We start from the raw sequence: 16,438 nt of genomic DNA, 5'->3' as shown, positions 1-16,438 counted from the left end.
GTCTAAAGTAGTGATGCAGGCTAGGGACCTGGTCTAAAGTAATGCAGGTTAGGGGCCTGGTCTAAAGTAATGCAGGCTAGGGGCCTGGTCTAAAGTAATGCAGGCTAAGGGCCTGGTCTAAAGCAGTGATGCAGGCTAAGGGCCTGGTCTAAAGCAATGCAGGCTAGGGGCCTGGTCTAAAGTAATGTAGGCTAGGGGCCTGGTCTAAAGTAATGCAGGCTAGGGGCCTGGTCTAAAGCAGTGATGCAGGCTAGGGGCCTGGTCTAAAGTAATGCAGGCTAGGGGCCTGGTCTAAAGTAATGCAGGCTAGGGGCCTGGTCTAAAGTAATGCAGGCTAGGGGCCTGGTCTAAAGCAGTGATGCAGGCTAGGGGCCTGGTCTAAAGTAATGCAGGCTAGGGGCCTGGTCTAAAGTAATGCAGGCTAGGGGCCTGGTCTAAAGTAATGCAGGCTAGGGGCCTGGTCTAAAGTAATGCAGGCTAGGGGCCTGGTCTAAAGTCATGCAGGCTAGGGGCCTGGTCTAATGTCATGCAGGCTAGGGGCCTGGTCTAATGTCATGCAGGCTAGGGGCCTGGTCTAAAGTAATGCAGGCTAGGGGCCTGGTCTAAAGTAATGCAGGCTAGGGGCCTGGTCTAAAGTAGTGATGCAGGCTAGGGGCCTGGTCTAAAGTAGTGATGCAGGCTAGGGGCCTGGTCTAAAGTAGTGATGCAGGCTAAGGGCCTGGTCTAAAGCAGTGATGCAGGCTAGGGGCCTGGTCTAAAGCAGTGATGCAGGCTAGGGGCCTGGTCTAAAGCAGTGATGCAGGCTAGGGGCCTGGTCTAAAGCAGTGATGCAGGCTAGGGTCCTGGTCTAAAGCAATGATGCTTGGGGCCTGGTCTAAAGTAATGCAGGCTAGGGGCCTGGTCTAAAGTAATGCAGGCTAGGGGCCTGGTCTAAAGTAAGGCAGGCTAGGGGCCTGGTCTAAAGTAATGATGCAGGCTAGGGGCCTGGTCTAAAGCAGTGATGCTAGGAGCTTGGTCTAAAGCAGTGATGCAGGCTAGGGGCCTGGTCTAAAGCAGTGATGCAGGCTAGGGGCCTGGTCTAAAGTAATGCAGGCTAGGGGCCTTGTCTAAAGTAATGCAGGCTAAGGGCCTGGTCTAAAGCAGTGATGCAGGCTAAGGGCCTGGTCTAAAGCAATGCAGGCTAGGGGCCTGGTCTAAAGTAATGTAGGCTAGGGGCCTGGTCTAAAGTAATGCAGGCTAGGGTCCTGGTCTAAAGCAATGATGCTTGGGGCCTGGTCTAAAGTAATGCAGGCTAGGGGCCTGGTCTAAAGTAATGCAGGCTAGGGGCCTGGTCTAAAGTAATGCAGGCTAGGGGCCTGGTCTAAAGCAGTGATGCTAGGAGCTTGGTCTAAAGCAGTGATGCTAGGAGCTTGGTCTAAAGCAGTGATGCAGGCTAGGGGCCTGGTCTAAAGCAGTGATGCAGGCTAGGGGCCTGGTCTAAAGCAGTGATGCAGGCTAGGGTCCTGGTCTAAAGCAATGATGCTTGGGGCCTGGTCTAAAGTAATGCAGGCTAGGGGCCTGGTCTAAAGTAATGCAGGCTAGGGGCCTGGTCTAAAGTAATGCAGGCTAGGGGCCTGGTCTAAAGTAATGATGCAGGCTAGGGGCCTGGTCTAAAGCAGTGATGCTAGGAGCTTGGTCTAAAGCAGTGATGCAGGCTAGGGGCCTGGTCTAAAGCAGTGATGCAGGCTAGGGGCCTGGTCTAAAGTAATGCAGGCTAGGGGCCTTGTCTAAAGTAATGCAGGCTAGGGGCCTGGTCTAAAGTAATGCAGGTTAGGGGCCTGGTCTAAAGTAATGCAGGCTAGGGGCCTGGTCTAAAGTAATGCAGGCTAGGGGCCTGGTCTAAACTAGTGATGCAGGCTAGGGACCTGGTCTAAAGTAATGCAGGTTAGGGGCCTGGTCTAAAGTAATGCAGGCTAGGGGCCTGGTCTAAAGTAGTGATGCAGGCTAGGGACCTCGTCTAAAGTAATGCAGGCTAGGGGCCTGGTCTAAAGTAGTGATGCAGGCTAGGAACCTGGTCTAAAGTAATGCAGGTTAGGGGCCTGGCCTAAAGTAATGCAGGCTAGGGGCCTGGTCTAAAGTAGTGATGCAGGCTAGGGACCTGGTCTAAAGTAATGCAGGTTAGGGGCCTGGTCTAAAGTAATGCAGGCTAGGGGCCTGGTCTAAAGTAATGCAGGCTAAGGGCCTGGTCTAAAGCAGTGATGCAGGCTAAGGGCCTGGTCTAAAGCAATGCAGGCTAGGGGCCTGGTCTAAAGTAATGTAGGCTAGGGGCCTGGTCTAAAGTAATGCAGGCTAGGGGCCTGGTCTAAAGCAGTGATGCAGGCTAGGGGCCCTGGTCTAAAGTAATGCAGGCTAGGGGCCTGGTCTAAAGTAATGCAGGCTAGGGGCCTGGTCTAAAGTAATGCAGGCTAGGGGCCTGGTCTAAAGCAGTGATGCAGGCTAGGGGCCTGGTCTAAAGTAATGCAGGCTAGGGGCCTGGTCTAAAGTAATGCAGGCTAGGGGCCTGGTCTAAAGTAATGCAGGCTAGGGGCCTGGTCTAAAGTAATGCAGGCTAGGGGCCTGGTCTAAAGTCATGCAGGCTAGGGGCCTGGTCTAATGTCATGCAGGCTAGGGGCCTGGTCTAATGTCATGCAGGCTAGGGGCCTGGTCTAAAGTAATGCAGGCTAGGGGCCTGGTCTAAAGTAATGCAGGCTAGGGGCCTGGTCTAAAGTAGTGATGCAGGCTAGGGGCCTGGTCTAAAGTAGTGATGCAGGCTAGGGGCCTGGTCTAAAGTAGTGATGCAGGCTAAGGGCCTGGTCTAAAGCAGTGATGCAGGCTAGGGGCCTGGTCTAAAGCAGTGATGCAGGCTAGGGGCCTGGTCTAAAGCAGTGATGCAGGCTAGGGGCCTGGTCTAAAGCAGTGATGCAGGCTAGGGTCCTGGTCTAAAGCAATGATGCTTGGGGCCTGGTCTAAAGTAATGCAGGCTAGGGGCCTGGTCTAAAGTAATGCAGGCTAGGGGCCTGGTCTAAAGTAAGGCAGGCTAGGGGCCTGGTCTAAAGTAATGATGCAGGCTAGGGGCCTGGTCTAAAGCAGTGATGCTAGGAGCTTGGTCTAAAGCAGTGATGCAGGCTAGGGGCCTGGTCTAAAGCAGTGATGCAGGCTAGGGGCCTGGTCTAAAGTAATGCAGGCTAGGGGCCTTGTCTAAAGTAATGCAGGCTAGGGGCCTGGTCTAAAGTAATGCAGGTTAGGGGCCTGGTCTAAAGTAATGCAGGCTAGGGGCCTGGTCTAAAGTAATGCAGGCTAGGGGCCTGGTCTAAACTAGTGATGCAGGCTAGGGACCTGGTCTAAAGTAATGCAGGTTAGGGGCCTGGTCTAAAGTAATGCAGGCTAGGGGCCTGGTCTAAAGTAGTGATGCAGGCTAGGGACCTCGTCTAAAGTAATGCAGGCTAGGGGCCTGGTCTAAAGTAGTGATGCAGGCTAGGAACCTGGTCTAAAGTAATGCAGGTTAGGGGCCTGGCCTAAAGTAATGCAGGCTAGGGGCCTGGTCTAAAGTAGTGATGCAGGCTAGGGACCTGGTCTAAGTAATGCAGGTTAGGGTCCTGGTCTAAAGTAATGCAGGCTAGGGGCCTGGTCTAAAGTAATGCAGGCTAAGGGCCTGGTCTAAAGCAGTGATGCAGGCTAAGGGCCTGGTCTAAAGCAATGCAGGCTAGGGGCCTGGTCTAAAGTAATGTAGGCTAGGGGCCTGGTCTAAAGTAATGCAGGCTAGGGGCCTGGTCTAAAGCAGTGATGCAGGCTAGGGGCCTGGTCTAAAGTAATGCAGGCTAGGGGCCTGGTCTAAAGTAATGCAGGCTAGGGGCCTGGTCTAAAGTAATGCAGGCTAGGGGCCTGGTCTAAAGTAATGCAGGCTAGGGGCCTGGTCTAAAGTAATGCAGGCTAGGGGCCTGGTCTAAAGTAATGCAGGCTAGGGGCCTGGTCTAAAGTAATGCAGGCTAGGGGCCTGGTCTAAAGTAATGCAGGCTAGGGGCCTGGTCTAAAGTAATGCAGGCTAGGGGCCTGGTCTAAAGTAATGCAGGCTAGGGGCCTGGTCTAATGTCATGCAGGCTAGGGGCCTGGTCTAATGTCATGCAGGCTAGGGGCCTGGTCTAATGTCATGCAGGCTAGGGGCCTGGTCTAATGTCATGCAGGCTAGGGGCCTGGTCTAAAGTAATGCAGGCTAGGGGCCTGGTCTAAAGTAATGCAGGCTAGGGGCCTGGTCTAAAGTCAAGCAGGCTAGGGGCCTGGTCTAAAGTAGTGATGCAGGCTAGGGGCCTGGTCTAAAGTAGTGATGCAGGCTAAGGGCCTGGTCTAAAGCAGTGATGCAGGCTAGGGGCCTGGTCTAAAGCAGTGATGCAGGCTAGGGGCCTGGTCTAAAGCAGTGATGCAGGCTAGGGGCCTGGTCGAAAGCAGTGATGCAGGCTAGGGGCCTGGTCTAAAGCAGTGATGCAGGCTAGGGTCCTGGTCTAAAGCAATGATGCTTGGGGCCTGGTCTAAAGTAATGCAGGCTAGGGGCCTGGTCTAAAGTAATGCAGGCTAGGGGCCTGGTCTAAAGTAATGCAGGCTAGGGGCCTGGTCCAAAGTAATGATGCAGGCTAGGGGCCTGGTCTAAAGCAGTGATGCTAGGAGCTTGGTCTAAAGCAGTGATGCAGGCTAGGGGCCTGGTCTAAAGCAGTGATGCAGGCTAGGGGCCTGGTCTAAAGTAATGCAGGCTAGGGGCCTGGTCTAAAGTAATGCAGGCTAGGGACCTGGTCTAAAGCAGTGATGCAGGCTAGGGCTTGGTCTAAAGTAATGCAGGCTAGGGGCCTGGTCTAAAGCAGTGATGCAGGCTAGGGGCCTGGTCTAAAGCAGTGATGCAGGCTAGGGGCCTGGTCTAAAGCAGTGATGCAGGCTAGGGGCCTGGTCTAAAGTAGTGATGCAGGCTAGGGGCCTGGTCTAAAGCAGTGATGCAGGCTAGGGGCCTGGTCTAAAGTAATGCAGGCTAGGGGCCTGGTCTAAAGTAATGCAGGCTAGGGGCCTGGTCTAAAGCAGTGATGCAGGCTAGGGGCCTGGTCTAAAGTAGTGATGCAGGCTAGGGGCCTGGTCTAAAGCAGTGATGCAGGCTAGGGGCCTGGTCTAAAGCAGTGATGCAGGCTAGGGGCCTGGTCTAAAGTAGGGCAGCATAAAGGGAATCAGGTTATTTTTCAGTCATTGACACAGACACAGGCTGGTTCCAGTAAGAGCAGGCTCACTTTATTGAACCAGAGATGTTTTCCATTTAATCAGTCCTGAAACTGGAAGTCTCTCTTCTCTTCCCACACAAGACTGACAACCTGAACACAATTCTCTTTTTATACCAGGCTGAGAAGATCTCTTCCCCCCATCCCGCACTCTCTCTCCCCCCCCCTCTCTCCAACTGAGCAGATTCCAGTACGCAGGTGAATATTTACCAGAACAGGGACGAATCATTACTCTGCCACCCTGTTTATAATTGTTCAGTACAATGATTATATAACATTTATTTTGAAGTTTAATTTCAGTGGTTGCAGTTGTGTGTTAGGACATCGTGAGGACTGACTGCTTCCTGAAATACAGTGGCAGTAATATCGGCCCTATGGATGGAGAAATGTAAAACCGTCTGTGGGCGTTTCATAGGACAGACATACTGAGTAAGATTAACTTCATTCTTCGGCAGTGTCCTTCTTGCTGGTCTCCTGTCCCTCAAAGATGGGGTACTTGCTCTCCACCTCGGCCCAAGTCATGACACCGTTTGCCAGATCACGGATGATTCCTGGCAACTCACTAACCTGGAGAGGAAACAGAAAACAGGCAACCCGGTTCATCAACCTTTCCGTTAATCACTTCTAGTACAGAGCAGTACGTTGACGCGTATGAAGTAAAGATGTCGTACCTCGGCCCTGATCTGCCTCATGGAGTCGCGGTCCCTCAGAGTGGCGGTGTGGGGTGTCTTGTTCACCGTGTCAAAGTCAATGGTGATGCCGAACGCCACTCCGATCTCGTCTGTTCTGGCGTAGCGCCGCCCAATGGATCCTGACGAGTCGTCCACCTTGTGGGACACGCCCTGTTTGGTCATCGCTTCAGCTGCAGGGAGGGAGGAGAAAGGGTGGGGGAGGGAGACAGAACATGTTAGTTAAATAACTTATGTAGCATCTGCCACTACAATATGACACTGAACACAATATGACACTGAACTGTTCTACGTTTGTTCTCAAATAATCATGGACTTGTTTTAAACAGAAATAGAGCGTGGAAGGACTACTTACAGAGTTCCTTAACAAAAGGCATGAATTCCTGGTTTTGGCTCAAAGGAAGGACGGAGCATTTATATGGAGCTACAGTGGTAGGGAAGCTGAAGAACTGGAGACAGAGACATTTCAAACCCATTATTACACTGTAAAACCCTTTAAGAACTACGTTCTAACAGCCCAGTCAGTGCATGTACAGTAGTTGTAACATCTGATGCCTCCCTACCGTTCTCTGTTCATCTCCCTCTCTGACTTGGAATGTGTGCTCGAAGATTGAGTACATGATTCTACCGATGCCAAAGGAGGGTTCGATGACATTAGGGACCACCTCCTCCACTGTAGTGAAGCAGAAACACATTCTGAATCAGTTTAACAAAGTACAGTTGTCTGCTGTCTTCCTGCATGGCTTCCATTCAGTAGAAAGAGGATGTCATTCAACAACCTCCTCTAGAAGACATCTAGGTTGTCTCACCATGCAGGGTCTTCTGAAACCGCTTCACACTGACCATGTCCTTGGTGAGTTTAAAAGTCTTTCCCTCCGTCTCTATGGTGAACTCCCTGGGGGAAGGTTACCATTAGGTTTAGCATCGTCAATGAGACTGGAATATTGCGTACCATTACGGAGGCTAAAGTATGCAATCTATTGATTCTGTCACATATGACCTATGACCTTCACAACTCACCCGCTGCTGTTGAGCAGCATCTCCTGTTCAGTGATGAAACACTCGTCACAGACAGCTAGGTACTCCATCACTAGTTTGGCGTCCTTCTTATAGGCTTTACCGATGGCTCCCTTATTGGGCTCAAACTGGACGATATCGACTACTTTGGGTTCTTTAAGAGGCTTCTCGGCCACTAGAGGGACCTTGGTAGCCCGGGCGTGGCACAGCAGGTCGAAACAGGAGCGGTCCGCACAGCCCACTATCTCGATCCAGCCCTGCAGGAAACAGAAGGAACAGAGACAGGGTTATTATGGGGCGGCAGGGTAGCCTAGTGGTTAGAGCGTTGGACTAGTAACCGAAAGGTTGCAAGTTCAAATCCCCGAGCTGACAAGGTACAAATCTGTCGTTCTGCCCCTGAACAGGCAGTTAACCCACTGTTCCTAGGCTGTCATTGAAAATAAGAATTTGTTCTTAACTGACTTGCCTTTTTTTAAATAAAGGTAAAAAATAAATAATAATAATAATAATAAAAATCAATCAACACAAGATAAGAACTTGAAATTGTAGATTTTTTGATGTTTTGGTCTGCATCCCAGCAGTCACTGGCATAGTGGGTTGAGGTTAGAGGTTAGGGGTCATGGAGGACCTACGTAGGATGTTTTGGTCTGCATCCCAGCAGTCACTGGCATAGTGGGTTGAGGTTAGAGGTTAGGGGTCATGGAGGACCTACGTAGGATGTTTTGGTCTGCATCCCAGCAGTCACTGGCATAGTGGGTTGAGGTTAGAGGTCATGGAGGACCTACGTAGGATGTTTTGGTCTGCATCCCAGCAGTCACTGGCATAGTGGGTTGAGGTTAGAGGTTAGGGGTCATGGAGGACCTACGTAGGATGTTTTGGTCTGCATCCCTGCAGTCACTGGCATAGTGGGTTGAGGTTAGAGGTTAGGGGTCATGGAGGACCTACGTAGGATGTTTTGGTCTGCATCCCAGCAGTCACTGGCATAGTGGGTTGAGGTTAGAGGTTAGGGGTCATGGAGGACCTACGTAGGATGTTTTGGTCTGCATCCCAGCAGTCACTGGCATAGTGGGTTGAGGTTAGAGGTTAGGGGTCATGGAGGACCTACATAGGATGTTTTGGTCTGCATCCCTGCAGCCACTGGCATAGTGGGTTGAGGTTAGAGGTTAGGGGTCATGGAGGACCTACGTAGGATGTTTTGGTCTCTGCCTTCCTGCAGTCACAGGCATAGTGGGTTAAGGTTAGGGGTCATGGAGGACCTACGTAGGATGTTTTGGTCTCTGCGTTCCAGCAGTCACAGGCATAGTGGGTTAAGGTTAGAGGTTAGGGGTCATGGAGGACCTACGTAGGATGTTTTGGTCTCTGCATTCCTGCAGTCACAGGCATAGTGGGTTAAGGTTAGGGGTCATGGAGGACATACATAGGATATTTTGGTCTTTGCATCCCAGCAGTCACAGGCATAGTGGGTTAAGGTTAGGGGTCATGGAGGACCTACGTAGGATGTTTTGGTCTCTGCGTTCCAGCAGTCACAGGCATAGTGGGTTAAGGTTAGAGGTTAGGGGTCATGAAGGACCTACGTAGGATGTTTTGGTCTCTGCATTCCTGCAGTCACAGGCATAGTGGGTTAAGGTTAGGGGTCATGGAGGACATACATAGGATGTTTTGGTCTTTGCATCCCAGCAGTCACAGGCATAGTGGGTTAAGGTTAGAGGTTAGGGGTCATGGAGGACCTACGTAGGATGTTTTGGTCTCTGCCTTCCTGCAGTCACAGGCATAGTGGGTTAAGGTTAGGGGTCATGGAGGACCTACGTAGGATGTTTTGGTCTCTGCATTCCTGCAGTCACAGGCATAGTGGGTTAAGGTTAGGGGTTAGGGGTCATGGAGGACCTACGTAGGACGTTTTGGTCTACATCCCAGCAGTCACTGGCATAGTGGGTTAAGGTTAGAGGTTAGGGGTCATGGAGGACCTACATAGGATGTTTTGGTCTCTGCCTTCCTGCAGTCACAGGCATAGTGGGTTAAGGTTAGGGGTTAGGGGTCATGGAGGACCTACGTAGGATGGTTTGGTCTACATCCCAGCAGTCACTGGCATAGTGGGTTAAGGTTAGAGGTTAGGGGTCATGGAGGACCTACATAGGATGTTTTGGTCTCTGCGTTCCTGCAGTCACAGGCATAGTGGGTTAAGGTTAGGGGTCATGGATGACATACATAGGATGTTTTGGTCTCTGCGTCCCAGCAGTCACAGGCGTAGTGGGCCATCTCGTTGTCCATGTGCTGACGGAAGCGAAGCTTGTCTTTGGCCACACCCACTTTAGTGAGGTAGAGGTAGATTCTCCCGATGAAATATCCCAGGACGGAGTTATTGATCACCCCCTGAGAGAGACAAAGTTATCAATATGACTCTGGTATTGGTTACGTCCTTACTGAAGCTACTGCTATAGCATCCTACCTGTTCCACAGCATCCCCCAGCCTCATGATGTGAGCAGACTGGCCACTGGTCTGGGCCTTGGAGGAGTACAGGATGATCTCCAGGTCAGCCACGTTAGGGAACTTGGGGTGGAACTTCTCAGTCGGGTCCACAAAGTGCTCAATCTCAGCCATGGTGAACTCTCTGGAAGCACCAGCACAACCATTACTATCTCAACAGACCCTCTAACATCACAGACTGACTGTCAGGTAGACACTAACACCACAACAGACTGTCAGGTAGAAACTAACACCACAACAGACTGACAGGTAGAAACTAACACCACAACAGACTGACAGGTAGAAACTAACACCACAACAGACTGACAGGTAGAAACTAACACCACAACAGACTGACAGGTAGAAACTAACACCACAACAGACTGACAGGTAGAAACTAACACCACAACAGACTGACAGGTAGAAACTAACACCACAACAGACTGACAGGTAGAAACTAACACCACAACAGACTGACAGGTAGAAACTAACACCACAACAGACTGACAGGTAGAAACTAACACCACAACAGACTGACAGGTAGAAACTAACACCACAACAGACTGACAGGTAGAAACTAACACCACAACAGACTGACAGGTAGAAACTAACACCACAACAGACTGTCAGGTAGAAACTAACACCACAACAGACTGTCAGGTAGAAACTAACACCACAACAGACTGTCAGGTAGACACTAACACCACAACAGACTGACAGGTAGAAACTAACACCACCACAGACTGACAGGTAGAAACTAACACCACAACAGACTGACAGGTAGAAACTAACACCACAACAGAATGACAGGTAGAAACTAACACCACAGACTGACAGGTAGAAACTAACACCACAGACTGACAGGTAGAAACTAACACCACAGACTGACAGGTAGAAACTAACACCACAGACTGACAGGTAGAAACTAACACCAGACTGACCGGTAGAAACTAACACCACAGACTGACAGGTAGACACTAACACCACAGACTGACAGGTAGAAACTAACACCACAGACTGTCAGGTAGACACTAACACCACAACAGACTGACAGGTAGAAACTAACACCACAACAGACTGACAGGTAGAAACTAACACCACAGACTGACAGGTAGACACTAACACCACAACAGACTGACAGGTAGAAACTAACACCACAACAGACTGACAGGTAGAAACTAACACCACAACAGACTGACAGGTAGAAACTAACACCACAACAGACTGACAGGTAGAAACTAACACCACAACAGACTGACAGGTAGAAACTAACACCACAACAGACTGACAGGTAGAAACTAACACCACAACAGACTGACAGGTAGAAACTAACACCACAACAGACTGACAGGTAGACACTAACACCACAACAGACTGACAGGTAGAAACTAACACCACAACAGACTGACAGGTAGAAACTAACACCACAACAGACTGACAGGTAGAAACTAACACCACAACAGACTGACAGGTAGAAACTAACACCACAACAGACTGACAGGTAGAAACTAACACCACAACAGACTGACAGGTAGAAACTAACACCACAACAGACTGACAGGTAGAAACTAACACCACAACAGACTGACAGGTAGAAACTAACACCACAACAGACTGACAGGTAGAAACTAACACCACAACAGACTGACAGGTAGAAACTAACACCACAACAGACTGACAGGTAGAAACTAACACCACAACAGACTGACAGGTAGAAACTAACACCACAACAGACTGACAGGTAGAAACTAACACCACAACAGACTGACAGGTAGAAACTAACACCACAACAGACTGACAGGTAGAAACTAACACCACAACAGACTGACAGGTAGAAACTAACACCACAGACTGACAGGTAGAAACTAACACCACAACAGACTGACCGGTAGAAACTAACACCACAACAGACTGACCGGTAGAAACTAACACCACAGACTGACAGGTAGACACTAACACCACAGACTGACAGGTAGACACTAACACCACAGACTGACAGGTAGACACTAACACCACAGACTGACAGGTAGAAACTAACACCACAGACTGACAGGTAGAAACTAACACCACAGACTGACAGGTAGAAACTAACACCACAGACTGACCGGTAGAAACTAACACCACAGACTGACCGGTAGAAACTAACACCACAGACTGACCGGTAGACACTAACACCACAGACTGACAGGTAGACACTAACACCACAACAGACTGACATGTAGAAACTAACACCACAACAGACTGACAGGTAGAAACTAACACCAGACTGACAGGTAGAAACTAACACCACAACAGACTGACAGGTAGAAACTAACACCACAGACTGACAGGTAGACATTAACACCACAACAGACTGACAGGTAGAAACTAACACCACAACAGACTGACAGGTAGACACTAACATAGCTTCATCTCCAGACTAGAACTCACCTGACACGGATGAGTCCTGAGCGAGGTGAGATCTCGTTCCTGAAGGAGTTGCCGATCTGAGCAGCAGCGAAGGGAAGCTTTCCCTGGTTGAATTCCAACAGACGCTTGAAGTTGAGGAAGATTCCCTGAGCCGTTTCAGGCCTCAAGTAGCTGCAGAACACAGTCAGACACACTCAGTAAAACACTGGTACTGGTCCACAACTAATGAGGTAATTGGAAATCTGTTCAAAGGCAAAACTACCAATGGCAGCATTGGTAACCCTACAGTACATCCCACCCAGTACAACCAACATCTGGGTAGAGAGTGAGTAATTACTTCATTACCCTGTCATGTTTCCCCCTGGTCCGATAGACGTCTGGAACATCAGGTTGAAGAGATGAGGGGCTGAAACGTCATTTCCTGTGGTGGGGGACTTGACACTGTATTTCACAAAGAGGTCAGTCAACTCCTGTTGAGTGTAGTTGTCCATCTGGAGACCCATGAAAACAATGTCAGTCACTTGATGACATAAACAATAACTTTGAGCTCCATTTATGCAGTCGGGGATTGCTGAAGGTATAGTCTATATCTATTCTAGTATATCTGCTGCATGTCTCTAAACCACTACCAACCTGAGTGACCACTTCCTCCATCTCGGCCTTATTCTCTGCAGGACACTTCTTATCAGACATCAGCTTCTGGAGGTGAGCTGAACAGAGAAACACAGGGGCACAGTCATATCTACTGGGACAGTTTGTTGTTTCAGACAAAGACTAGTTGTATTAGTCGTATGTACAGGATACACATGGTATACACCGTCCAACCAAATGCTTCCTGCAGGTAAGCAACAATAAGACAAAATAAAATACAGGAATAGCAACAAAGTGAATGGCTCAGTAGAATAGAATAAATGTGTTAGTATAATACAGGAAGACACAATGTATAGTCCAATATTTACACATTTTGGGGAAGGGGGGACAGTGTAGAAACTGAACAGTATAATAACAGTCTGGTAGCAGCAGTTGTGATGTGTGACAGAGTACTGACCGGCCTCAGCCAACTGATGCTGAGGGACAGAGTACTGACAGGCCTCAGCCAACTGATGCTGAGGGACAACAGAGTACTGACAGGCCTCAGCCAACTGATGCTGAGGGACAGAGTACTGACAGGCCTCAGTCAACTGATGCTGAGGGACAACAGAGTACTGACAGGCCTCAGCCAACTGATGCTGAGGGACAACAGAGTACTGACAGGCCTCAGCCAACTGATGCACAGGGACAACAGAGTACTGACAGGCCTCAGCCAACTGATGCTGAGGGACAACAGAGTACTGACAGGCCTCAGCCAACTGATGCTGAGGGACAACAGAGTACTGACAGGCCTCAGCCAACTGATGCTGAGGGACAACAGAGTACTGACAGGCCTCAGCCAACTGATGCTGAGGGACAACAGAGTACTGACAGGCCTCAGCCAACTGATGCTGAGGGACAACAGAGTACTGACCGGCCTCAGCCAACTGATGCACAGGGACAACAGAGTACTGACAGGCCTCAGCCAACTGATGCACAGGGACAACAGAGTACTGACAGGCCTCAGCCAACTGATGCTGAGGGACAACAGAGTACTGACAGGCCTCAGCCAACTGATGCTGAGGGACAACAGAGTACTGACCGGCCTCAGCCAACTGATGCACAGGGACAACAGAGTACCGACAGGCCTCAGCCAACTGATGCTGAGGGACAACAGAGTACCGACCGGCCTCAGCCAACTGATGCACAGGGACAACAGAGTACTGACAGGCCTCAGCCAACTGATGCACAGGGACAACAGAGTACTGACAGGCCTCAGCCAACTGATGCACAGGGACAACAGAGTACTGACAGGCCTCAGCCAACTGATGCTGAGGGACAACAGAGTACTGACAGGCCTCAGCCAACTGATGCACAGGGACAACAGAGTACTGACCGGCCTCAGCCAACTGATGCTGAGGGACAGAGTACTGACCGGCCTCAGCCAACTGATGCTGAGGGACAACAGAGTACTGACAGGCCTCAGCCAACTGATGCACAGGGACAACAGAGTACTGACAGGCCTCAGCCAACTGATGCTGAGGGACAACAGAGTACTGACAGGCCTCAGCCAACTGATGCACAGGGACAACAGAGTACTGACAGGCCTCAGCCAACTGATGCTGAGGGACAACAGAGTACTGACAGGCCTCAGCCAACTGATGCACAGGGACAACAGAGTACTGACAGGCCTCAGCCAACTGATGCTGAGGGACAACAGAGTACTGACAGGCCTCAGCCAACTGATGCTGAGGGACAACAGAGTACTGACAGGCCTCAGCCAACTGATGCACAGGGACAACAGAGTACTGACAGGCCTCAGCCAACTGATGCTGAGGGACAACAGAGTACTGACAGGCCTCAGCCAACTGATGCTGAGGGACAACAGAGTACTGACAGGCCTCAGCCAACTGATGCTGAGGGACAACAGAGTACTGACCGGCCTCAGCCAACTGATGCTGAGGGACAACAGAGTACTGACCGGCCTCAGTCAACTGATGCTGAGGGACAACAGAGTACTGACAGGCCTCAGCCAACTGATGCACAGGGACAACAGAGTACTGACAGGCCTCAGCCAACTGATGCACAGGGACAACAGAGTACTGACAGGCCTCAGCCAACTGATGCACAGGGACAACAGAGTACTGACAGGCCTCAGCCAACTGATGCACAGGGACAACAGAGTACTGACAGGCCTCAGCCAACTGATGCACAGGGACAACAGAGTACTGAAGAAAGGTTTGACTTCTGGAATGTCAGGGCTCAATTCTATTATATTGATGTCGAGGTTGGGAAATACCAGTGAATAAGGCATTTCTCTTTTTCAAACCACTTCAAGAGTATAGACTAACCTTTGAGGAGGTGGTCTGCCCTGAAACACTCTCCGTTCTTCACGTCTTTCACCATGTAGTCCGCAAACTTGTCCACGTGTCCAGACGTCCTGTAGACATAATAGCACATTATACCCAAATATTCAGATTGGAACAGAGCAGTCAGCTGTACTAAATCTCTAACAACCACCAGGCACCCCATCCGACTGTAGGAACCCCCCGTCTGTCTGAACCCCCTGTATGTCTGAACCCCCTGTCTGTCTGTCTGAACCCCCTGTCTGTCTGTCTGAACCCCCTGTCTGTCTGTCTGTCTGTCTGAACCCCCTGTCTGTTTGTCTGTCTGAACCCCCTGTCTGTCTGTCTGAACCCCCTGTCTGTCTGTCTGTCTGAACCCCCTGTCTGTCTGTCTGTCTGAACCCCCTGTCGGTCTGTCAATTGTAGCTGGGGCTTTTAACAAAGCAAATCTGAGGACTGCTGCCCGAAATTCTATCAACATATTGACTGCGCGACTAAGATTCTCTACCATTGATATTCACAACTTCCGTAAGGCTTACAAGGCCCTCCCCCGCCTTCCTTTCAGCACATCGGCGGCAGGGTAGCCTAGTGGTTAGAGCGTTGGACTAGTAACCGGAAGGTTGCAAGTTCAAACCCCTGAGCTGACAAGGTACAAATCTGTCGTTCTGCCCCTGAACAGGCAGTTAACCCACTGTTCCTAGGCCGTCATTGAAAGTAAGAATTAGTTCTTAACTGACTTGCCTGGTAAAAAAAAAAATATAAATTCTGACCATGAATCCATCTTGCGCCTCCCGTCCTATAGACAGAAACTCAATCTGGAAGTGCCTGTGCTTCGTACTATTCAACGCTGGTCTGATCAATCAGAATCCACTCCAATCAGAATCAGGATTGTTTTGATCATGTGGACTGGGATTTGTTTGATAAGTGTCATATCTTTGCATGCTGAGGAGAACACACTGCCCTATCCTATCTGGACAAGAGGAATATCTATGTAAGAATGCTGTTTATTGACTACAGCTCAGTATTTAACACCATAGTACCCTCCAAGTCTCAACCCCGCCCTGTGCAACTGGGTCCTGGAATTCCTGACGGGCAGCCCCCAGGTGGTGAAGGTAGGAAACAACATCTCCACTTTGCTGATCCTCAACACTGGGGTCCCACAAGGGTGCGTGCTCAGCCCCCTCCTGTAGTCCCTGTTCACCCATGACTGCATGGCCATGCACGCCTCCAACTCAACCATCAAGTTTGCAGACGACAACAGTAGTGGGCTTGATTACCAACGATGACGAGACGGCCTACAGGGAGGAGGTGAGGGCCCTGGTAGTGTGGTGCCAGGAAAACAACCTCTCACTCAACATCAACAGAAACAAAGGAGATGATTGTGGACTTCTGAAAACAGCAGAGGACCTAAGGCTGGGCGATAAATCAATCATTAGAGGTAACTACTTCCCTCAATCCCGATATAAAAACATCTAGATTCATTTTCGATAATAATTAGGTACAACAGTCCATTTCACCTCTGTGATGCAGCAGGAAGGTACAGAGAAGTGACAATATGCACATGGAGAGCCCCACTAAAAACCACCTGGAGTGATGGAGTAGCTACTATTAACCACTAAATGAGTGATGGAGTAGCCACTATTAACCACTAAATGAGTGATGGAGTAGCCACTATTA

General features: G+C 50.0%; 1 protein-coding gene across 1 annotated transcript in view; it reads right to left on the bottom strand.

Annotated features, from left to right (window-relative positions):
- Window positions 1-5,255: 5,255 nt before the first annotated feature.
- gars1 (glycyl-tRNA synthetase 1) overlaps window positions 5,256-16,438 on the bottom strand; it is a 31,604-nt gene continuing 20,421 nt past the window's right edge. The window contains exons 5-16 of the mRNA XM_031796918.1: window positions 14,768-14,856; window positions 12,480-12,556; window positions 12,192-12,337; window positions 11,868-12,017; window positions 9,420-9,582; window positions 9,179-9,343; window positions 6,977-7,230; window positions 6,766-6,851; window positions 6,520-6,629; window positions 6,312-6,405; window positions 5,939-6,129; window positions 5,256-5,834 (exon numbers count right to left, since the gene is read on the bottom strand). Of these exons, the coding sequence (XP_031652778.1) occupies window positions 5,709-5,834; window positions 5,939-6,129; window positions 6,312-6,405; window positions 6,520-6,629; window positions 6,766-6,851; window positions 6,977-7,230; window positions 9,179-9,343; window positions 9,420-9,582; window positions 11,868-12,017; window positions 12,192-12,337; window positions 12,480-12,556; window positions 14,768-14,856 (1,651 nt within the window). The 3' untranslated portion in view covers window positions 5,256-5,708. The remainder of the gene's footprint in view (window positions 5,835-5,938; window positions 6,130-6,311; window positions 6,406-6,519; window positions 6,630-6,765; window positions 6,852-6,976; window positions 7,231-9,178; window positions 9,344-9,419; window positions 9,583-11,867; window positions 12,018-12,191; window positions 12,338-12,479; window positions 12,557-14,767; window positions 14,857-16,438) is intronic.

The sequence above is a fragment of the Oncorhynchus kisutch genome, linkage group LG18 (assembly GCF_002021735.2).
Source record: "Oncorhynchus kisutch isolate 150728-3 linkage group LG18, Okis_V2, whole genome shotgun sequence".
Lineage (NCBI taxonomy): Eukaryota > Metazoa > Chordata > Actinopteri > Salmoniformes > Salmonidae > Oncorhynchus > Oncorhynchus kisutch.
This window is presented reverse-complemented; position numbering and strand designations above follow the sequence as displayed.